This window comes from Ptychodera flava, chromosome 14 (assembly GCF_041260155.1).
Source record: "Ptychodera flava strain L36383 chromosome 14, AS_Pfla_20210202, whole genome shotgun sequence".
Classification (NCBI taxonomy): Eukaryota; Metazoa; Hemichordata; class Enteropneusta; family Ptychoderidae; genus Ptychodera; species Ptychodera flava.
Window position 1 is genome coordinate 17,294,170 of NC_091941.1, and position 24,964 is coordinate 17,319,133.

General features: G+C 37.0%; 1 protein-coding gene across 1 annotated transcript; it reads left to right on the forward strand.

Annotated features, from left to right (window-relative positions):
• The first annotated feature begins 5,050 nt into the window (after window positions 1-5,050).
• LOC139149570 (apolipoprotein(a)-like) lies at window positions 5,051-22,619 on the forward strand. Its single transcript, XM_070721391.1, has 12 exons — window positions 5,051-5,145; window positions 7,667-7,927; window positions 9,257-9,523; window positions 10,044-10,310; window positions 10,844-11,110; window positions 11,623-11,892; window positions 12,817-13,083; window positions 13,293-13,352; window positions 14,188-14,215; window positions 17,524-17,547; window positions 18,170-18,421; window positions 22,177-22,619. The coding sequence occupies exons 1-11, from the start codon at window positions 5,091-5,093 to the stop codon at window positions 18,174-18,176; spliced, it is 1,773 nt and encodes a 590-aa protein (XP_070577492.1). The 5' UTR covers window positions 5,051-5,090; the 3' UTR covers window positions 18,177-18,421; window positions 22,177-22,619.
• Window positions 22,620-24,964: the final 2,345 nt, after the last annotated feature.

Sequence of the window (24,964 nt, forward strand, 5' to 3'; positions counted from 1 at the left end):
ATCTGTCGTTAGTTAAGCTTAAATGGAAATGGCATTCAACAGAGTACGTGTAGAATTGAACGAGCAAGGGAAGCTCTCTTCAGGATGATATTGTGTTGACGATCGCCAAATTGCAGGATGAAAATTTGCAATATACACTAAAATACTCCTTCGGTTGCAGACGATTAAAATGTATTGCTCGTTCATGCACAAAATACACATGCAACCGCTAGAAGCATTGGTATCTGATAAAAACACTTCCATCCAATAAGAAGAAAACCGAAAACCGAGACACTGTTAGTAAGAAAGTAAACAGGATTAATATAAAAATTCAAAATTGTGTGTGCCTCTTGACAACGTAACACTGCATTCATTCTATTATATGTCAGTGTAGCGATATATTTGGAAGTGGGTCGTGTTGTGTTCGTCATTTAACAATTTCTCTGTTTGAAATTTCTGCAGGTAGATTCATCAAGATCTATTTTCAAACATGAAAGATACACAGAACGTTTGACCGGGTACAACAGTCGAAGAGTCCACATTCTGAGAATGTGGTTTCTGAACAAACAATTATGCCCATTTGTACTAATTATGCAAGTCATGTCCATCAAAATCTGATCAGTTCTTTCAATTTCCAATCCAATGTCGATCAGATAAGCCGTTCTTGATATAATTCAACAAAAGAAAGACAAACACGCACAAAAGCAGACGACAATAGCTCAGTTTTATGTAAACACGTAAGCTTTAAAAGCAAAACGGTTGAAAAATCCGTAAAATTCACGTATTTGTTTTAAATATTTTTAAATAAGAGCATATAATATACGTCATAAATTTCCATTTGTCATAATATTTGTATATGCGACTGGTATGTTACTGGAAATGACTGGACAAAATGATAGTAAGTCAATGTAAGAATGCAAATCCTCTATGTATATATGTGTAACAATATTGAATGTAAAATGCGAGGTAGGTGTTTTCTAGATTATTGCTAAATTTTAGCCATACCAATCACCGATTCGATACCTTCATTATTAACTCATTATAAAAATTGCTTGGATAAATAACGGATCAAACCAATCTGTATATTAAATTTGCAAGAATCGTCCAAAATCTTTTAAAATATGACACATTTTCCGCACAAACTTAGCAACAGACACACATCAAATGATGAAGACATACAAACATAACTATATCGCTGTTAGCTAGCTACTCTAAACATCACAGTTAAAATGTGGGGTGAAGAAATGGTGAAAAAGGTTGCCGTTTTTGACGCTTCAAATTGCTTTTTATGTGTTCACCTTATCTTATGTAGTCGTATTTGTCGCTGTCAATGTTTTCGTTCCTCTCTTCCCCTCTTCTTCGATTTTCCACGTCAAAAACTTAAATCTTTTAAAGAACATCGACTACTTGACATATATTTATGTTGAATAACACAAAAATGTAATTTAAAGTCCTGTGCTTACAATTGCAAACTTAAGCATGCCAGCCCTTCCCAATATAGATCGGTAAGGCAAAATCTATGCTAGGAGCCACGGCTATAAATATTCGTTAATTAACTTTCAAACATCACGCTGGCGACGAGAAATAAATGATGCTCCCTCCACATGTTTGAAATTTGTGCCGGTAGCACGAAATACCCAAATTAGCCTTTACCAAGATAGGATACACACTTCAGAATCAGCAGTTATAGTTGGTTTAATTTAATGCAACAGAAGTCAAACGTCTCACCTCTGCCTCATCCTCCTTGTCAAAGTGTCTTGCATCGCAGAGATTTTCTTTACCTATCTATCCATCAATTTATATATCAATATATATATATATATATATATATATATATATATATATATATATATATATATATATATATATATATCGAAGTATACAGATGTCCTCGTTGGATATTACAGTGCTCGATGCGGAAAGCAGAGCGTTTTAAAATAACATAAATTACTTCAAGTACAAAGTAATAATAATTTTTACTTACGTTTCATGCATCCTGCTATCATCAGACAGAATCCTGATAATTGCAGGATGCATGAAACTTAAGTAACAGTTATTATTACTTTGCTTTGTACTGGAAGTAATGTATGTTCTATATATATTACACATGTTTCTGATGCACAGTTAGCACAGGACTGAATGCGTGAAATGTGACAGAAAAAGAAATCGTGTAAGGGGTACAAGAGGAAAACAGATGCTCAAAGCAAAAGAAAAACCCCTGGAAACAGCGGAGCCTATATGGTACCAACAGGCTAAGTCCAAACACGATAGAAGTGACGAGATTCTTGCTTATTAGCACAGGAGAAGAAAAATAATCTCCCTGTCAACGTCACTCCGGGACATCCTTACCATTTATGCCCAATACAACGTTCAATCTGCAGACATCTATGGCACAAGCCCCTGCCCGGACAGTCTGAGGGATTGATAAAGGATCACACATAGTTTGTGTACAAAGTTACGTCAAAATCGAACGTACCGTCAAGATCCATAAAAGACGCCTGTGGGCACACATACAAACAGGTAGACACCAACTCACACATGTTTACGTACCCTGACGATATAACTGTTTCGTAAACCTGGCTGTTGAAATATTATTATTGAAATGCTGCTTAAATGTGAAACCTAATAAGGTTAATCTTTTAACATCGCTTGCATTTTGAACGATTTTCGAAATTTGTTTTATTGACTTTCAGAGGAAAGCAACACGGTACATGATATAATTTTCGTCATTCTGATGCAAAGAAACATAAGGGTAGGAGAAATGAAGTCAAACATGTTCTTAATTCGTGCCCTTGGCTCTCAAGCTGGTGGGCAAGAATACAATGTTTTGGTATGAGGGACTGAGTGTATATCTCATTTGTCCTCAGCTTATAATTCCAAATTGATAACATTGACTTATTGACACTCTTTGTTAAAAAACGACACAATGACCTATTTGAATGCTTTTTAATACATTGAAGGATAATTTTTAATTGTAGACATGAGAGCCGCTATATGCACGGGTCAAGAGAGGATCAACCAGTGCAAGGGGCCACGTTTACATGTATTTATACAAAAATGTACTCTGAAACTTTAGGTAACGCTAACAACAAGTGATAACCATATGATTTGGCTTTTTAGCAGTAACAACACTTATGCATGTATACATGTTCTTGAATAGTAATGCAGATTCAATTTTGAATGGGGCTCCCATAGGTATACTATTTTTGTCAAGAAATAAGTTTCAAACTCAGTTAAGTTTCACAAATTTCCAAAGCAAACAGCAAGAAAAACCCTGCAGCTCATTACATTAAAATTAAGGGTACTCGGAAACAAAACCTTGACAAGAGGCCTTATAGCCAAGTTCGTAAAACCACTCTTTTTATACATGAATATACTCGAGAACATGTTACTAAGTGTAAGTTGCACTTTACACAAAAGCTGTAGATATTACGGGGATATATTATGTATTTTCTAACATATATCCCTAACTATCGGTTTTAGCTTCGAGATACGGTGGTTCAATCGGATTCGAACTTACATTGTACGGTATCCAGTCACCTAGTGGAGAATTAAGCCACAGACAAAACCGTTCGGTCAAATCCCCATCTCAAAAAGATTGCAGGGATCAAAATTTGCAGTAGTCCCGCGTCCACAAACCACCAACTTTGTCCTTGGGCTACGAAAATCCATGAAATGGTAGCCCACACGGACTACCAAAGCCTGGGACATAAAATTAATTTTCGAACCGGAACTTGGCATGCCGATGTCCGTCACTTTGGGACGAGCTGAATGCAGTCAAACCAAGCTAGCTAGCAGGACACAGAAAGGGTCAGACTATGACTTTGTTATGCAAATTGCAAAGACGAAAGTCCAGTGGAATTTCGCAACAGAGTTTCAATATCTGAACCGATGTACTCGGTTGACAGACACAGGAAATGATGGCCAATGAAATGCCTTTTCACTGCATTTAGATCACAATGTATCAATCACACTTATACGGAAATTATTGTCTCCTCACCTGCACAGAAAGCCCATGCTTTATTTTAGCTCTGCTGTGCTTCTGTGTATGTCTCACCGGCTGAGAGAAAGTCTGTCCAATTCATACCGTATTGCTGTTTTCTTTTGGGTATTAAAGGTGTGCAAGTATTCACATCAAATAAACAGAAAATTCCCTTCATGGGCAGAATCTTGAGAAAATAGGTCTTTTCTTGCCTGGTTAAGCGGAAAATATGCCTAAACTACAAAATGTAGGGGCTACCAGCCATTATCACTGGGATACCAAATTCAGAAAATGGTAGGCCAAGTGGACTACCAGGGAATAACGTAAATTTCGAGCCCTGGATTGGTTCAATAACCGAACTAAGTTGTTACATTTTTCTGACTGCGACCCTCCACACGCTGTACAGTTCATAAAGCACCCATACTATCACACATCACGCATAAACGTAATCGAAACGAAGCGATGGATACATCGCTTAAATTGGGCGAAAGACAGCCTCGGGAACAATTCTGTCCGCCAGCAGAGCTATCAACCCAGGGTAGAAAATACGGTTGTTTCAATCAGTTTCGAACTCACAACGTACGGATATTAAGCTGAATTATATGTGAGTACGAATCAAGAGAGGTTACCGATTGTAAATAGTTAACTTTAAATTCTGTCCTAAAAGTCTGTGTACTAGTTCATAACAGAAAGGTTGCACATTTTTAGGTCGAAGTCATTAATTGCTTGGCAATTATTATTACGGTACTTCATAACATTATCCACCAATGGGAATGATATGGCCACTTTAAAAGGCATTGGGCTACATCTATTTATGATACGGATATGTTCATTCTGATATCTTCAGTGATCATAGTTTCTCGTTTCCTCGGCAAAGTTAACTGATACAATTTTTCGAGTAGTCTGCGGGGTCGCATGTATGTGAGCAAAATCGGTACTCCGTTACTCCTCATTTCCATATATTATAATTATGTTTTTGTGAAGTGACCAATAGTGGAAGACCGCCTTATTAATTCTTATACGAACCAATGGCTGTACGTTACTGGGTCTTTTCGGTTACAATCATCAAATATAACGAGAATAGTGAGCTGTTTCTTGTACAGTGCTTTGTTGGAAGTTGAGCATTAGCATGATTGCGATACTATTGACAACTTTATTCATCGTGGTTGATTTTTCGGAATCAGGTAAGATATTTATCACCATCATGTGATAAAGTTTTCTTTTTTCACGATTGATTCTTAGTCGAAGACAATAATTGTATGCAGTTATTGTTCTATGCGCTAGCAAATATTGTTATATCTTTGTTAAAATCATGCAGAAGAGTATATAAAACTGGTGACTATTGCGCCATACGGTGAAATGTTTATAAATTCTCTCTCTCTCTCTCTCTCTCTCTCTCTCTCTCTCTCTCTCTCTCTCTCTCTCGTAAATAAGAATATAAACCCAACGTACCTTCATTGCCGAAGTTTGCATTCCCGAACGTGTTGCGTATTTACAATGTTTTACCTGTTAGTCTTTAGTCTTACATTGCCATATCTTTTCGGGTCCGACATTTATATTGAAATTGGCGATTGCGTGATTAGACAAATTTGAATGGTGTGGTGTCGGCGCCTTCTTGTTTTTCTACTAATTGCTGAAATGTCTTTGTTCATCCTTTACACGAACACGAATACTTTATGTTCACACTATTCGCAATACATTTACCGGGAAACATTGGAATATTTTTTCGCTTCAGTGAATCGCTTTTTGACAATCACATGTAAGCAACACACGGAAAAATCAGCTGGTCTTATCACACCACAGCTGATTTCAAAATCATCGAGCTCGAAAAATAAGGCACGCTTAGACATATAGACTAGTATGTGCAACATTTCGGGAAAATTTCAACACCCCGAGAACAAGGGTATCAATGAGAAACAAGAGAACAATTTCGAGACATTCAGCATTTTGGAGCATTCCGTTATAATATGTCCGTATTTTGACGAGGTCAGTTGGTTGATTTGCATCAAAGTAATATCTTTTTAGGATGAATAATGCGGTAGTAAACAATATTTAATTCAAGGTTTACTAGCATGGTCCTTATAATAAAAATTTGGGAAGTGCTCACCTGTGATACATGGTTTAGCCTCTACTTATATATTGGGGCAACATAACAGGAAATATGCCATACTTGACACACATTGTTTTTGTCAATAATAGACCTTAATTATAGAAAGACGTGTTTGGGAAGAAAGATTTACTGCACAATATTTATGGGGAGTTTCAATTTGAACAGTATTCGAATGAAAATTACAAAGTGTTTATTTACGAGGGATGGCTTTGCCTTTACCTTATGAGCCATATGACACAAAATGTAAGATGGTCCAAACAGATTATGTTTACTCTCTGATAGATCCTCATCAAAGTAAGGTGTACTGAGGATAATACATTTAATCTACAAGTTTCATCAATGTTTTAATATCAAAGGCCTTCTAATAAAATGTATGGACATGTTTCCACTATAGGACATAGCATACAAATCTAAAGTTTATGCGTTTAGGCTATATGACACCAAACATACAATATTTGACACATATTGTACTCATCCATGCATTATGGATATGTATCAAAGCAAAAATTTACTTGTATGATGCATTTAGTACACTATATTTACTTGAAGTTTCAATCTTATCATCTTTCTAATGAAAAATTGGAAAGTGCCTACCTACAAAGCTTGGCATAAAATACACATTATAGCTGGGTAAACATTGCGCAAAACATTTTAAAGTTGAATCAAATTATGTTCACTCCATAGTGGACATTTACAAAAATACATTGAAGTTTCAAAATAAACAGCCTCACAATAAATGTTTGAGAACAAATATTCATGCAGGCTTGCTGATAAATTTGCAAATTTTGCAAATTTTAGTTTTCAACAATAACGTTTAGTGCATATGACAGAGTGACAAGTTGCATTAACAATACTGGGTATTTCAAAATACTGTAGGAAGTAGATCAAGAAACTGTAGTTGATACAAACAACAAAAGAAAAAACTTTCAAAGTCTGAGGTACAGCAGCTGTAGTTTATACACATAGAGTATAACTATTTAAATATTCAAATATCAAAATTTCCCCTGGCAATAGCGGGGTTCGTGATTTTTTTATCATCTTCTAAGGGGTCATCAAATGCTGTTAGAGTGGTTAGGGCTACTGGGTTTTGTTATTTTACCGGAACAATGTCATATCTCATAACTGAACGCTCCTTTACAGTGTTTGGATCTAGTTAAAGAATCATCACTAAATTGCATTAGATATTTATCACGGATATAACTATCAGGGTCGCCAAAGCGTTTGATTGATAGCTATTTCTAGATCGCAAACTGTCGTTTCTCGATTAACTTTCTCAACAAAATCGTAAAAAAATTACCCTAAGGCGTGTCATATTTGAAAACCCAGCGCTCTTTTCAATCATCGCTATATTTACACCAACAACGATTTAGATGTGATAACTTTCCAATCGAAAATATCTCAAAACTATCTACATTTTCATAAATTCTCTCCCCGAGTTAGAGGGGTTTCAAGAATATAATAGCATGGTCTTGACGCCCAATCTTTATACCCGACAGGATTTTTTACAGTTAAATTGCTGAAGTATACTATAAGCAGTCATCAGATTAGTTACATTTTCATTTATAAAATGTATTGGTACCTTTTGTGTTTACCAGCCAGTGAATGTTATTATGCTGTTGACGGGTACGATTATCGTGGCACTGTTTCGACGACTGTAAGTGGGTATACATGTCAAAAATGGACAGAACAGAGTCCACAATCGCATGACAGGACTCCAGAGAATTATCCAAACGCCGGCCTTGGAGAACATAACTACTGTCGTAACCCTGACGGCACGTCGGGTGCTTGGTGCTACACGACAGATCCAAATAATCGCTGGGAATTGTGTGATATTGGAGAACCAGGTGAAAATTGTGGTGAGCAAGTCGAAACGTTATTTGTTTATAGAAAATATTTTCTTACGTACATTAAATAAAATATTTTGTTCGTCAGTCTCTTCGCTAAACAATTTAGTAGCGAATTGGTGTTATTTGACATTGCAGTTATCTGGCTTAAGATATTCTTGCAACCTGACCTTAATTCCAAGTTGTCAATCTAGTATATTCATGAATTACACCTTACTTTTGAAATAGTAGCATGAGCCATGCTTGTGCTAGCTAAACTGGTGCAACCACAATACTAGTTGCTAATCCCTCGCTATTTTCTTTGTACATCGTCCCAAGAGACTAAAACAAGGGAAAATACACGTGTTTAGAGTGCAAGTAATCTGAAATATGTCAATATGAAAAGAATCAGGGTCAGATCTCCACGGGACAAAAGTAGAAATTTGACAATTTAAAATGGAAGAAAATGATCAATAGCGGGTAAGCCTCATGAATTCGAAATATGCATAAAGACTTCATGGTCTGACATCTAAATTTAACTCTGTTTGCTCATCAAAATGGCTCAACTCGGAATCTGCCTCTCTGTTTTGTGACCTAGGCAAATGAGAAAAAGGTTCCTTTTCTACACCACAGCCATATGGATCTTGCAGAATTATTACCGTCTTGAGAACGCAAAACACCCAATCTGTTATGTAGGTAACTGCAGAGTACACTGTGGCGCGTGAACGGCAGCATATTTGCTGGAGCTTCTCTAAAAATTACATGAACTTTAATTGAATATCCATGGGAAAGCATTACAAGATTCGACATGTTATTCCCGTATTTAGCTATCCGAAATATCCTTGATCCTCAAGTCCTTCGAATTTTTATATCGGCATAGTCGCATCGTGGGTGGAGAGCGGCAGTCGTTTCGTTGTTTACTTTGTTTACTATCAAATTTCAAATGTAGTTCGGGAACATTCAAAAAGTGATGACGTTCATTGTTTTTCGACGTGTACCGTAAAATAATATCGCGGCTGATATTTTATGGTAAATGTTACATGGAAGAAGCGATATTGGCAGGGGTATATGATAATAGAAATCACTGGAGCGAAAATAAGCAGAAATTCGCAGCACACGGAAGCTACACATAAGCTTACCCAATATTATCTCATGTGATTCTTTAAGTGTGGTGACGTAATAGAACTGTATAGGCAGTGACTATAAATGTCATTTTCCATATCATGTGTAACAAACACACTAATGTATAGGAGCTGGTACTCATTGTTGTTATCTTCAAGTAACGGCATAAATTTGAAATTTTTCAACATATCAGAGATTCGGAGTCGGTGCCAATAACTAATTTTTATTCCCCCCTGAAAGAGGAAACAAGTGAATGCTATCATGAAGCTGACGGCAACGATTATCGTGGAACTGTTTCGAGAACTGAAAACGGCATAACTTGTCAAGAATGGACAGAGCAGAGTCCGCATTCGCATGACAGGACTCCAGAGAATTATCCTGATGAAGGACTTGGAGAACACAACTACTGTCGTAACCCTGATGGTACGTCCGGTGCTTGGTGCTACACTACCGATGATTCTGTTCGTTGGGAACTGTGTGATATTGGAGAACCAGAAGAAAATTGTGGTTAGTACCGGCGAAATATTTTCGTGTAAAACAAAAAATTATTTTATACAACTACTAATGGGGCATTGTCAGCATTCAAAATTGTTCTAAATAAAAATCGTTTCATTATTTCGAGTACACGGATATTCATTGACAACTCGGTTTCAACATTATTCATTGGTAACTGGAAATTTTTGTATAACATTTGATACATACACGACTCTTCGTATCGTCCTTAGAAATATTTTAGATAGCAATTTAAAGGACATATCAATTTAAAGGACATATCGAATGTCTGTCGTAAATAGTTTTTGCGAGAACAATCCCATGACCAAGTTTGCGATATATTCGAGAAACATCAATGTTGTAGCTTTTGTAGTCTTGTACTTACGACTTACTGTGTTAAAACCGGGCCCAGTAAAGAGGTGATTTATAGTAGGTAGATCAACTAAAGGACATATACTCTGACCAAATCATTTGGAACAGCTTGCCATACTGAATTCTACATCGATATTGCTAAATTGTATTTTTTGTCTTTTAGAGGAGGCCAATGAATGCTATCATGCAGTCGATGCATACGATTATCGTGGAGCTGTGTCGAGAACTGAAAATGGTAGAACATGTCAAAAATGGACAGAACAGAGTCCACAATCGCACGACAGGACTCCTGAAAAGTATCCGAACGCAGGACTTGGAGATCACAACTACTGTCGTAACCCTGACGGCACGTCTGGTGCTTGGTGCTACACGACAGATCCAAATAATCGCTGGGAATTATGTGATGTTGGACAACCGGATGAAAATTGTGGTGAGCGGGTCGAAACGTCATTTGTTTCTAGAAATATGTTAGGGCATACATATAATATCTTATCTTGTTCGTCAATCCCTACGGTCAACAATTAAGTTGCGAATTTTGATTATTCCTTTTCATGATAAATGCGTATAGTATTTAACCAAACAACATTCACAGATTATGAAAACATTTCAGATAGATAAAGGGATGTTTAAGATGAAAATATAGAGTTAATCACCCTTAATTTACTTAGCGAAAGATACAAAGGATAATTGACCGACGGAATAAATAGGAAGAAGATATCATGCGCCTCGAAAAAAGCAGAACTGAAATTTATTTCTTAATTAACTTGGCAAAATTATATGTTCAGTGAATCAAATGTTTACGTAGCTTCTCTCGCAAACACAAGTAGGTTCAAGAATCAATATTACTTTCTCAATAGTATTAATATTATCTTCTACCATTCCATTGGGGTATAATTTTTAAAATTGCAAACATATTTCGGATTCGGCGTCGATGCTAATAACTGAAATATTTATTCCCTAAAGTTTCAGCCAGTGAATGCTATCATGAAGCTGACGGCAACGATTATCGTGGAACTGTTTCGAGAACTGAAAACGGTATAACTTGTCAAGAATGGACAGAGCAGAGTCCGCATTCGCATGACAGGACTCCAGAGAATTATCCTGATGAAGGACTTGGAGAACACAACTACTGTCGTAACCCTGATGACACGTCTGGTGCTTGGTGCTACACTATGGATTCTTCTGTTCGTTGGGAACTGTGTGATATTGGACAACCAGAAGAAAATTGTGGTCAGTATCGGCTAAATAATCTCGTATACAAAAACAGTGTACTTTTGTATTATTAACGCGACTGAAATTAACCCACATTCCCAACAGTAATATTTTCTTCATTGGGAATTACTTAACAGCAGTTGACAGCTGGACATTTCATCATTCAAAATCGTGCTTAATAAAAATCTGTTTAGGTTTTATCATCGTTTATCTGTAGCTAGAGATTCCGTTGCAATATTTGTAAATTAAAAGAGGAAATACTTGGTGAATCATTCTTAATAATGTACAAAACACATCTAATATGTCTCTTTGAAGTAGTTACTGCGCGAACTATCTCTTGACCAAATTTTCGACAAATTAGAGAAATATAAAATAAATGTCACTTTATGTCAGCCACTTTAACGTAGCTGTTTAGAGCATGGAAATTAGATTTAAAATACACACATCACCGAATCATTTGAAATGCTGAGTGTCAGATAATGCTGTTGTTCTTCATCCACATAGCTAATGTATGTTCTGTGTCTTTTAAGAACCGACGGCGAATGAATGCTACTATGAATATGATGGCAACGATTACCGTGGAGCTGTTTCGAGGACTGAAAATGGTAGAACATGTCAAAAATGGACAGAGCAGAGTCCACAATCGCATGACAGAACTCCTGAGAATTATCCTGATGAAGGACTTGGAAATCACAACTACTGTCGTAACCCTGACGGCACGTCTGGTGCTTGGTGCTACACCACAGATCCTTCGGTTCGTTGGGAATTGTGTGATATTGGTCAACCTTATGAAAATTGTGGTGAGAAAGTGGAAACGTTATTTGCTGCGAGAAATCTGCTTTTTACATACGATATAAGACCTTGTTCACAATCGCTTTTGCACACCATTTAGTTGCATCATTGCTACCTTGTTCGATACTCAATTCGTGAGACTTCATAACAAGTTCTTCCTTACTGCCAATGACAAAAATTGCCAAAGCTAGCTTGCCAAATACATTATTTGGTTTGACAATGTCTAGAACGGAAAAGCGAAATTTACTGGTGAATTTTTCATTATGAGTCTTTTAAATTATAGCAAAGAAAATGTTGTGCATGTCGACAAACTATAAAATTTATATGTTTTTCTGCTGCAAGTTCAAAGCCAGCCATGTGTGTAGTAAGGGCGTTTTCAGTTATTTTCTGGAGTGGGTAAGGATACATCTTTTTTGGTGGGATCAACCTGCCTCCTACAAATTGACTCTCCCTTTATCAAATTTGTAAAACATGATCCTTTCCTGCTCCAAATTTGAAAGTTGCACAGTGTTGGTGTCCCTGATAAATGTTGACTTTGTTTATCGTGGTATGTTTAAGTTGCCGATTTGCTCAAATATTTTTTGGGAAATCAAAGTGAGCTGTATGATTATCAACTGCAAATTAACATGCCTACATTTGCAAAATTTTAGAATATATTAGGAAATGAATCGACGTTTATTATTCATGAACCTGGAAAAATGACTTCTTGGAAACTTGATATTAACAAACGGGTGTTGACCTTAACTATACTTATGAAATGACCTGTCATCTACAACAATGTTATAGAGAAGCACTCGTTGAATGGATGGATACTTTAATGTGTGAAACTTTGGAAATCACAAAATTCAATCAATGTTATTTTCATTGATAATGGCACTGGGATTTTTAACATATACACATTCTGAATGATCGTTTCCATTTGTTCCCGAAAGGACCACCAAATGAATGTTATCATGAAACTGACGGCAGCGATTACAGGGGAGCTGTTTCGACGACTGTAAGTGGGTATACGTGTCAAGAATGGACAGAACAGAGTCCACAATCGCATGACAGGACTCCAGAGAATTATCCAAAAGGCGGCCTTGGAGAACACAACTACTGTCGTAACCCTGATGGCACGTCCGGTGCTTGGTGCTACACGACAGATCCTTCGGTTCGTTGGGAACTGTGTGATATTGGAGAACCAGAAGAAAATTGTGGTCAGTATCGGCTAAATAATCTCGTATACAAAAACAGTGTACTTTTGCATGATTAACGCGACTGAAATTAACCCACATTCCCAACAGTAATATTAACTCTTCACGACATTCGTGGACATGTTAGTGTCTGGGTTCGTAAATTGATTCTGGTATTTGGGTGCTTGTGTCAGCACAGTATTCTTATTATAGTGTAACTGATTTTCCATCAGTGGTGACATCAGCACCTATAACGAAAGGCCCACCACCTACACCGGAAGCTCCTGTAATAGGTAAGTGTTCACACCTGACTTGTTTATAAAAATAACATCTAATTGGCCCTGGGGAATCATATGTTTAATGTCTTTCATGCAACCACATCACATCGCTTTGCAGTCCGGGACTCACAAGAATCAACTTATACTGCAACAATTATAATAGCAAGTGTCCTTTTCTCTATACGTATTGGCAAATGTCCGGGAATTGTGTTTTGCTGGTTGCAAGTCTGAAACCAGTAAGAAATTACTCAGTAGACGTTTGCATGGTGACAAACTTCTTCTGGAGTGATTTGTTTTAAGAAATGTGTCAACTTTGTTTTCTTCAAAGAAATCTTTATCATGAGAAGACGCGTTATTTTAATTTATACCACGCTTCATTCATGGTCTCTTTAGTGATTTGTCGCATTGCATGCATCATTGGGAATTAGATACATGCAACGGGTCATTTACTAGTGAACAAACAGAGACTAATACCCTGCAGGATAAAAGTTCGCAAAATTGTTACAAAGGTTATTTTGGAATCGTAATTTATGCATGCAGCCTTTTTCCGAAAAAGTAAACGCTGGACGACAGTGTCTGTAACCTAGACTATTGATAGCAGGCAAGTTTTTGATTATTCAGAGAGGAACATTGAATTAGGTTTGATATTGACTGACTTTATTCCTCTGATGATATGCAATTGCTTCCTTTTGAACACTCCGTCTTTCCTAACCCGTCAACCTCAGGAAAACAGATTTTCAAGCGCGACTCATAATCCCTTAGAAACCAAAAGCACGCTGTTACCCTCATTGCACGTCAGTGGGGAACAATAATATCCGATAAATAACCTCTACTTTTTTTCAAAATACAGCTCCACATATTCCAACTCAGCCACGTAAGTATCCGTATCATACATATATTACATGAAGAGTATTTAAGCATTAGGTCTGCATATTAAACTTAGCCATGTCTATAACATATTTGAATGATACGAGCAAATAGACAGTCTCATAGTAACTGTTCGGTGTTACCACTATAAGTGACTCTTCATAGTCATCTAATTTTGATGGTGTAATGTAAAAGTAGCATGTAAGCTATATTTTATAGCTAGAATTAAGCAATTTTACCGACCATAGTGAGACGTCAGCTTTTCACTGAGCTGTCGTATTTAATCGTATTTTAATTATTGTCTTAGTATTTGGCGTCGATGTAGACGGCAGGATATGCACGGCTTGAACCGCATTATGACGCTGGTACCCTGCTGTTAAAATGTGTAGCCCGCTTACAATCCTTCTTTTGAAATGTTTACTATTGGAAAATGGTATTCGCTATCTTGTCATATAATTTTTATCAAATGTGTAAGACTCTATGTGGCCTGTCTTCACCTTAACTCTGGAACATCGTAGCAGTGTACCTTCTTCAGAGATAATTAACCACACACTGTTACTTGCAATTTTATACAAGTACCAATCGTTGGAAATAGTATTTAACAGTAACTGCTTCTTGCCAGTGAGATGAGCTACTTATTCTAATGAGCAGTTGTTGAAGTTTCAGAGGTTCAGAGTATGTTCGAAAAAAAGTTACTTCAAAGGTTTACGGATAATTCTTATAATTCATATTCTTGTGATTTTATCGTTCTTCTGTTGGTTTTCAGTTATTTCTAAATCAGTATTTATTTACACTCAACCCTTTAAATAATGGCGTATACATATCAAGGCTATCGAGCCAAAATAAACATGACGGCGATGACGACGACGATAATGACGATGATGATGATGATTGTACTTTGGTCCTCATACCAGAGTAGTACTGTTTAAATTGAATAGTGAGTAAACACTCATACGGGTATTGAGAGCAGAGGGGCAAAACCTTTTAGTAACGTTCTCGTTTACATCGAAATCTCTCCTAATAATTGCAAGAGGGCAACAGTTCCATATGAATAGATCTTAACGATTGTAGTTTGAGTATATTAGTATCTATCCTCGGCCAGTTCTTGGAAAAATTGTCTTGGTATTATACTCAAAATTGTCAAAACCTAGAATGATGAATCAACCCTCCGATCTTTCTTCTGGCGTCAGCCTAACCTCAATGTGCATGCCTAAGGAATAATCGACATGATCCAGAAATAAGAGATTTTTGTTTGGGTGATCAAATAATATAATTTGGATAATGCGAAAATGAGAATCAAAAAGCAAACTCAGGGAGTGTTTACTAAGCTGCAGGATGCTCACTGATGTTAGTAACAAAGAGAAACAAAAGCTAAAACATTGTGCCCATTTAATCACAACAATGCCCAAACTACTCTAGAAAAGTGACATATTCCGCCCTTCCAGAAATACACCAGTTAAGTGCCCTATACAAGATGTAATCGTCAAATTAAGCAGGGTGTCAAGTTTGAAGGTTTGTCAAGCGTGTCCACGTAAGATAAAAATTCTGACTTGTGTATGAATTTCTCGAACACATACTTAAGGTAATATGCACCTCGAAAGTGAAAGACTTAAACTTTTGCTCTAACTTTCCTCAAGGAATCTTTCAATCATTCTCTTTCAAAATCAAGAATAAAAACAGGGGGTCATCATGCAAATTTTGGTACTAGAGAAACAAATTACCCAAGATTTACCGATATTAGAAATTCAAAATGGCCGCCATCCCTGTGTTAACTCTATGGAGAAAAATAAAAATTTTCGAATTTCGAAAAACTAAGCCGGTGAAAAGTTTTCTTTTACCAAGAGCTTTAAAATGAACCCCCACATGTGGTATATCAGAAGAGAATTGTAAAAGTTGGAGAGTCCGAATGTCTGTCCCCGAGGTGCGTTCTACCTTAATGTTGAATATGCTTTATGTTTTTCTTTGTCAATGGGAGTCAATGAAAAATTGTAAAAATGAACACATGCGGCTGATAATGGTCCCCGATTTGAAAAATACAATGTAACGCCATGCACCGGTCATCCGTATGAGAGCGTCGGTCATTATGACTGATGCATAAAAGATATACTTCAACTCAACACCACAGTGATGGATTTATATGTTCCTCGTCGCTGTGATATATCCAGAAATTTCCCACTTTTACATATTTTGGTTATTTCGTGGCGGAAAATAACAAACCCATGGTGCGAAGACTGATTGTAGGAAATCAGTTACCTCCTTGCATGCCAAGCGAGGTACAACTACCAATAGCAATGTTGAAATGTGTGATTTAAACAAAGTGTACAGTCCATAACTTGTATTTTACAGTGTGAAAAATCGGTATTATTCCATCTACTATGATTGTTGGACAAGGGTTCCGGAAAGTTGCAAAATGTGAAAGTCAATATTTTCTATCAATCAAAATATATAAATACTAATCTCTCTTCTTCTTTTATCTTCTCCCTGTTGTATTTAAAGCTGGTGAAAGTAAGTAAATTTAAAGTAACCACTTTTGCAAAGATTCCTTATCGCAAAATCTTGAAACTTTTTTTTTACAGTTGTGACCTTCCCTTCAATTATACAATATTCGACGTTTCTGGCAAAATTACAAATGTGTTTTCCCCCTTAAATAATCTTTTAATCAGTGTATAAAATGTTCTGTCCACCATTGATTTAATTGTACGGCTCCGATCTCCTACAGAGAAGATTATTTAAAGAAATGTATCAATTTAGTTCTCTTCAAGGAAATATTAATAATAAAGTGACAATAGCTCAATATTTGAAGAAAAGTTATTAGATTGATTTAGGACACTTTTCACGACAATGTTTATAGTCATTCGTTGCAAGAGTTGCGTCCTTGTGAAATTGATACACAAATAAAGGATTATTTACCGATATACACTTCCGGCACTAATACCCAACTGGGTAACATACAACTGTTACAAAGATTAGTTAAGGAGTGCAAACTGCTCATGCGGCCCTTCAGGAAAACAAACGGAAGCAGCACTGTCGTCAGTAGCCCATGATTAATGAAAGCGGGGAAAGTTTTCGATTCTCAGAGTGAAAAAATGATGTCTTAAGATGTGATGTTGACGGGTTATATTCAGCTATTAACATACACTTGCTTTTCTTTGGGCCTATGTGTCCCATCCATACACTCTGTTTCCTCAGCCGGGGACAGGCTGTCATGCGCGACTCACGGTCCCTCGGGAAAGCTAACATAGGCTGTTACCCTCAATATAAATCAATTGGAGCAATAATATCTGATAATCATGCCTATGATTTTTATTCCAAAATGCAGCTACACATATTCCAACACTGCCACGTAAGTACATTTTACCATACATATATTATGTGAAGTGCGAAGCATTATACATTGACAAATTAAGCTAGCTATGACGATAAAATATTTTGAAGAACATAAGCCACTAGACCTTATAGGGAAAACTGGCTGGGGAATATTATTATAAGTGATTTGTCACAGTCGTCTAATGTTTATGGTATAGTGAAAATGAAAACGTAAGCGACATCTCGTACTGCTTTATTTTACAGCATTTTCATTATCCTCTTAACGTTTGGGGTTGTTGTAATCAGTAGCATGTGGAATGCTTTCACTGTCTTTTTAAAGTGGGCAATGTCACTACCATTACGTTGTGACGCTGGTACCCTCACTGGTGTTGTTCCTTGATAGTGTCAGTTTAATAATAGCCGGGAGTTAACAGGCCTGCATTAAAGGTATACAGTCACCGGTAATCTAAATATGCCCATATATGGTCAAAGGGGCGTTCCTTGGTAACTGTGGCAAAATTGGAGCAGGTGACAGTACAACTTTAATGTGTCACAAGAATTTTTGCTTTCAATGAAGTAAAATCTGGTGAAATCGCACTCGAAATGACTTTGTGATATCATTTTGTATGTCATTTTTCATTCTTTTTTCAACATTACAGCATGTGAATTTCCGGACAATATGCGCAATGTAGCTCAAGGAAAGTCATCAACGCAGAGCTCAGTTAAGTCAGGGAAACTGGGCCCGGATGTAGGACCGGAAAAAGCAGTAGACGGGGACTACAATACGCAAGCAAAGTCTGGATTGTCATGTTCTTGGACAAATAAAGAAATACAACCATGGTGGAAAGTTGATTTAGGTCAGATTTTCTCCATTTACGAAATTATCATAACCAACAGAGAAGACTGCTGCTGTGAGTAGAAACTATCCAATTGTGAAAATTCAGTCATAAAATACGAAATTTTGTTCTGTCTTTTGCTATCAGTCCACAAATGGCCTTGCTCATCGATTAATTTTCTTTGTCATATCTGAATAATATAAACAATAAAGATGTATATTTCAGATTTGATTGCATATTTCGTTCTAATGCATATCAAGCAAAATAAACTTAAGGCTTTGTTGACCAATGAGAAAGAAACAGAAATTTCTTTTCTTGGACTTTGCTCATGTGTGAAAAAATAATTAGGGTAGGCAGATCTCAAAAAGAGTTGACGGAGGTGCCGGAAGTCTATAATTGTTGTTCCCTTTTCCGGCCACCAAGATTCGACAAATGATGCTCGTCGTCAGATGATTAATGAATCAATAACAGTCCCTAAAGTATTACTGTCTTTCGAAATAGTACTGTAACAACACTGGTCAATGAGTATATCTTTGCTAAAGCTGAAAAATACGTAATTGTGCGACACGTTCGATTTGAATGCAAGAATAGCCACAAACTTATCCTCGATGTATAAACTTATAGCCCCTAAAATGTAAATTTATACAAAAAATGCGAATGAACATAGGAATTTTAAAGTAACACCCTTTTTAAGGGATGTCTTTTGCTGTCACGTGATGAATAGCAAATGAATAGCAAATTCAGAAAGAGTAGTACCGTCATGGTCTCATATTTCTTCACGACATGATAATTGCGGCAAAGGGACGGCTTATGATATATAGGGTGAAACACATTGTTATATCAATGTATTTTTAAAATACATTATATGTGAATAAATGCCAATAAATAAGGCAATATACATACATGCATACATACATACATACATACATACATACATACATACATACATACATACATACATACATATTTTGAGAGAGAGAGAGAGAGAGAGAGAGAGAGAGAGAGAGTGAGAGTCCCACAAACAAGGGTCCTATGCACTAACATATGCATCCCTACCTTCGCACTTACCTAACCACGTTGAGTACAATGTTTTGTTTCCTTTACGTTCAATGTTTTTTTAAATCTTGTTTAATTCTTGTTGAAGAAGATGTCGTTGGTGACTCCTTTGTGTCGCATGTCCTTCATCACTGTTATTGCATCCCCTAGTTGTTCTTATCATTAACTTTGTACACGAACACATGTAAATAGCTAATCCAGAGATTACTATAAATCACCTAAACCTTCAAGGTTATGCCATACATGCACGTTCTTAAAGAGGAAAGTCCCCTACAAAAGGGGGATTATGTTAAGACTATGCAGATGTGAAAAAGCCACGCTATGGGTAAGACGCACTCGATTTGCTCCGAGATTTCCAGAAATTCGACGGGTGAACGGCGTTAATTTCCGTCCAATCTCATACATGACACCTGTGAATGTATAGCGACTGCCTTTATGTCGAAAAAACGTTGAAAAACACTGTTATTTAATACAGAGAACGCATATTTTCACAAAGTGTGGGTCCAGAATGTCCATTTGACCTCTGTTCTAAATGTTAATGTATGCTGCCAATCATGATTACTCAAATTCAAATTGCGGCCTAGGCGATCTTGATCCCTGCAGAGCACAACAAACAAAGCGTACTGACTTATCACTAAAATCACCGTTATGTACGTACCTAAACACACGCATACACAACCACATACAACGTAAACGATACGACACATGTAATGAACACGCAAGAAACGGCATTTTCTTTTTGGAGTGATTGGTGGTCTTGAAAAAAAAAACGTTTTGTATGTGTTCCTGTAAAAAGTTATGAACATTGAGAGTCTTCACACGTCGTTTTGAAGGCAATCACAATTTCATTTTTTCCTTCAGGCATCGAAACTGAATCTTTTGGCTCACATTTTGAGGAAGTACCTTTAGCATTGTGACAAGTTTGGTCATGTTTATATCAGTTGATTCAATTCAGTTGAGCTGAGTGGAATTGAAATTTCAGTGTCGATTACATCGTTGCCACTATTGCGTTGTAGATCGATCATCCATGATCATCCATATCCATACTCGAGTACTCATCGACGACGACCACGGCCCTGCACAGCTGTCCTGGGGGACTCATCAGCGTCATTTACTTTCTTTACCAATGTATTTCAAATATTTGGCTGACCATTGTCACAGATTACTAGTAGTTTCCTTTGTTGAAGATTCTGGCTTACATATCGGAACAGCAAGCAGCGTATGTATAGAATGCAAATATGCAGGCTCATCTATGGAACTACGGCAACTTTTCCACAACGTCTCAGTCACATGTCATTTGCATATTACGAACGGTCGTCGATGTTTTCCGAGGTTACCTATCCGAGGTAACCGGATATGCGATTGGGATATGCAATCTGCGCTCACTATACTTCGGGTCATACATACCAAACTCTAAACTGGGGGTCGTAACGTTTTAAATCAGTTTTACTCAAAATTTCTTCACCCTTTCCTCTGATTTGTTCGAAATGCCAAAATTACACGGAAAATAAGCTTACGAATGGGTGAAGATTTGTTTTTCAAATTCACAAGTTTTTTTTCCCGTTGCAAGCTGCGTGTAACCCGGCCGTGCGAAGTACTAGTGACCGGCTATTATCTACATCACTGCCTACAAAAAAGCCATAAAGCTACAAACAGTAGGAGGTTCTAACTTACGATTGCTTACGATCACAATCTGCTGCCGTCCTTAGAGACTATAATTTATTTGCTAGACTTTCCCCTTATTGTTTATGTCTAGTGTGCGCGCTTGTACCGAACACGAGACGCTCAGGGCTAGATTTGAACTCAATACAGTGCCCGAGGAAATTCTCTCCTGAACTAAATCAAGACCTTCATTTTCTATCTTCCTTCCGAAACTCGTAATACTCTGTCCATTTCAACTACTGGCTTCAATCACAGCGCCTTCACATTCAAATCACCCGCTGCTGTTGTGAGAAAGTATCCGTTCCGTGTTGATGAAAGCCGGGGTTGAAACCAGGGGGTTGAAAACCGGGTCCCATTTGAAATCGCAACGGAATATGCACACATCTACATAGACGCAAAAAGGTTAGCAGAAATTCAGAGATGTATTGAAAGCCATACACCGTTGCTGTTATTGAGTAAATAGTATGATGGAAATTCGTCTCCGAACTCGGCGATACATGAGCGGCCATTCTGTTTCATAACTTCCTATACATGTATTTCTATTGCATACCACAGCGGTCATCGCATCGCTGTCTATCGAACCGCAAAACGACTGTGATTTGAATTCAGTAAATTTTGATTGGATTCGAACTCACAACGTACGGCATACAGTCACCTTAGTAGCGAAGAAATCACAGTCAAGGAAGGTCTCAGGCTGTCGACCAGACCACAGCCCCTCGACCAGTAGGCCTACTCCACCCTAGTTATAATGTAGTCTCGAATTGTGTGAACCCTACACACTTCCGTAATATTCAGGCAGAGGTGATAATCGGTAGTTCCTGGTGTAAAAGATAGTTTATGTTTCTCTGATAAGCCAACGACTAAGCAAGTGTTTAACCATCCCGCCCAGTGTTTGCCATCAACCGACGTCACTACGACGTTGCCTATTGTGCGCCCACGGCGCTGGACTTTCCTCTTTAAGTGATGCATGTGCCCGTGTATGAGCATACATCCTAGCGTGAAATAGCAGTTCTTTCATGCATGTCTTAACATACACAGTCACTCCAAAACCGACCTGCAAACAAAGCAAACAAACAAAGACATGTACTCACTCAATTGTCTTGACCTTGCAGCTTTCCGCATTAAGAACGCCGAGGTCCGTGTTGGTATCAGCGAAAACTTCGAAGACAATCCTGTTTGTGGAATGATGATACTTGGCAGGATGGCCAAAGAGAATCCTATTCACGTCAGATGTGGTTGTGAGTCTCCAATGGAGGGACGCTTTGTTAGTATTCAGCTGATTGACAAAGAAAATATGTTAACACTTTGCGAAGTTGAAGTGATGGCAACCTAAAAAAAAACAAAGGAGCAATGGAAATATTTCTGCATGCTTCTTTTCTCGGTCTTGATTAGATTATGATCTTCAACACTAAAATTCACATAAAATGTATCTCATCAAAGGGTAAACATGGATTGAGAACACTAAATAAATATTATGATAACAATAGTCTATTATGTTTGCTGGGAGTAAGGTTTAGGTTTAATTATGGGAAATAAAGGAGCAATTGCAAAATTATTTTAGCATTGTTTGTTTCTTAATATTATGACAGAAGCCGCAGAACATGTTGTACATGATGGTTGTTCACATTGTTTATGGCGGGAATAACAAATCTAGCGTCACCTTTAAATATCATACTACAAATCGTAATATGCTTTTTAATTGATGGGAATGTTGTGCAAGGAGGTAATTTATATCACAGAAACAGCAGGATGTACAGTGTATATGCCATGCTTATTCTGCAACTGGATTTCAAATTTTTGCCAGGAAGAACATATTAGCATGGAGTTTCCCTTTCATTTCAAATAATACTTTAAAAATCTACCTTACAAACAATGTTGAAAAAGCCATATGTCGCTACTTTAAATTTGAAATTTCATAACAGTATGACCAACTTTCTGTAGTATTCAAAAACAGTATTTAATCAGCTTTTCAATCGAAAAGCTGCTTCCGTTTCCTCTCTGTCGCATTTCGACACCTCGTACTTTTTAGATAGGAGAATTTTTCTTACGGTCAAGCCTTTGACGGGGAGCTGTTGGGTCTCGCTCAAGGGTCAATGTCGTAACATACAATTTCTTGCCAATACGACAATCTTAGACGGTCTTTAAGTCTTGGTGCTAGGATCGTGAGCATGACTTCAGTGACTAAACACTCGAACATACAGGACAGAGATAGCAATGGGGATTTTGAATGCATGCGAGTTTGATTGACAAATTTCATAGCAATGTATGCTCATTGTATGGCACTCAAAGAGCAAACCAAACGCCATGGGAGGATCTTACCATTTGACTGTAACTTTGGCGTGAAAACTTGACAAGAAAATCGTGAACAGCCAATGCATTAACGGAACACGGATGTCTAGAAAATATATTTCGATTTAAATGCTGAACATGTAGTTCAAATACTGCAGATATCATTTTTCTTGCGGGTCGTTACTTAGAGAAGTTAGCCCAGGAATAATGAAGTTATAAAGGTATCTTTTACTCTGTTTTCAATTTGCATGTTTGAGGAAAAACCGCAAAACCTCGTTATGATTGTGTTTTCATTTACATGAATGCTCGAGTATCATAAACATGTCAAACACACTTAAATGAAACAGATATCTAAATTACTCAGTACACGCCTCATATCGCGGCAATAGATGAATCCACCCACAGCCTTGGAGTAAATTTGAACCTTGCCTGACACTAATCAAAGAAGACTTTGATGTGCGAAACCCCTTTTCTTCTTTGTCTTTTACCTGTCGGACACGAAGAGAATTGGGCAAAAAAAACAAACTGTTTCTAATCATGGTTCTTTGAAAAATTGGACGAAGATGCATATTGTTTCAATTTCTACTTTTTTCATTCCTGTCAGTCAGTCTTGTTTGAAATACAGCGATAACCGTTAATTTTCTTACATTGTTCTGATTTTTTTTTAATGCGAGAAGAGATAGTTTGTACATATTAAACTATCTCGTGACTTCAATATTTGATTCTTTCCACCGTCTACCTCTACTTCATAGAAAGGTTGGCGCCAAGGCTTGTTACAACCGATAACGTAGTAACTAACCGATAACGTATCAAACCCGATAACGTAGTAAAAATTTACCGATAACGTAGTAAATCAACCGATAACGTAGTAACGAACCGATAACGTAGTAATTTTTTCTAACCGATAACGTAGTAAAAATTTACCGATAACGTAGTAATTTTTTCTAGCCGATAACGTAGTAAAAATTTACCGGTAACGTAGTAATTTTTCCTAACCGATACGTATCAACAAATTTACCTATAACGTATCAAATCAACTGACAATGTATTGGATCAAATGAATCATGGGAATATATTCTTAGGGATAGATGTATCCTCGATCGATCGATCAATCCATTGATCAATCGATAGATCGACCGATTGATCTATCGATGTACTGATATATCAATCGATCGATCTTTCTATCGACTGAATGATTGAATGAATTGATCGATTGCTTGACTAATAGAACGATTGGTGTGTGTGTATATATATATATATATATATATATATATATATATATATATATATATATATATATATCGATGGATAGATAGATCGATCGATTGATAGTGTATCAAATCAACCAATAATGTGCCCAAGAGAACAATAACGTATCAAAGTAACCGATGACGTATTAAATCAACCAATTATGTATCAAGCCAACCAATAACCTAGCCAAGTCAAAGAGTAAAGATTCCAATCAACTGAAAATGCACCAAGTCAACAAATAAATTATCAAGCGACCGATAATGTATTAATAAATGGAAACTAATTGAATATTAATGAGTGTTGTATCTTTCGTTTTTATATATAGTCAATCAGTTACACCTTCAGAGTTACAATCGTGAT

Coding starts and splice junctions, on each gene's coding strand:
- LOC139149570 (XM_070721391.1), top strand. CDS start 5,091: ATGATTGCGATACTATTGACAACTTTATTCATCGTGGTTGATTTTTCG. Junction 10,311..10,843: donor ACAACCGGATGAAAATTGTG/GTGAGCGGGTCG, acceptor TATTCCCTAAAG/TTTCAGCCAGTGAATGCTAT. Junction 13,353..14,187: donor ACCGGAAGCTCCTGTAATAG/GTAAGTGTTCAC, acceptor TTCAAAATACAG/CTCCACATATTCCAACTCAG.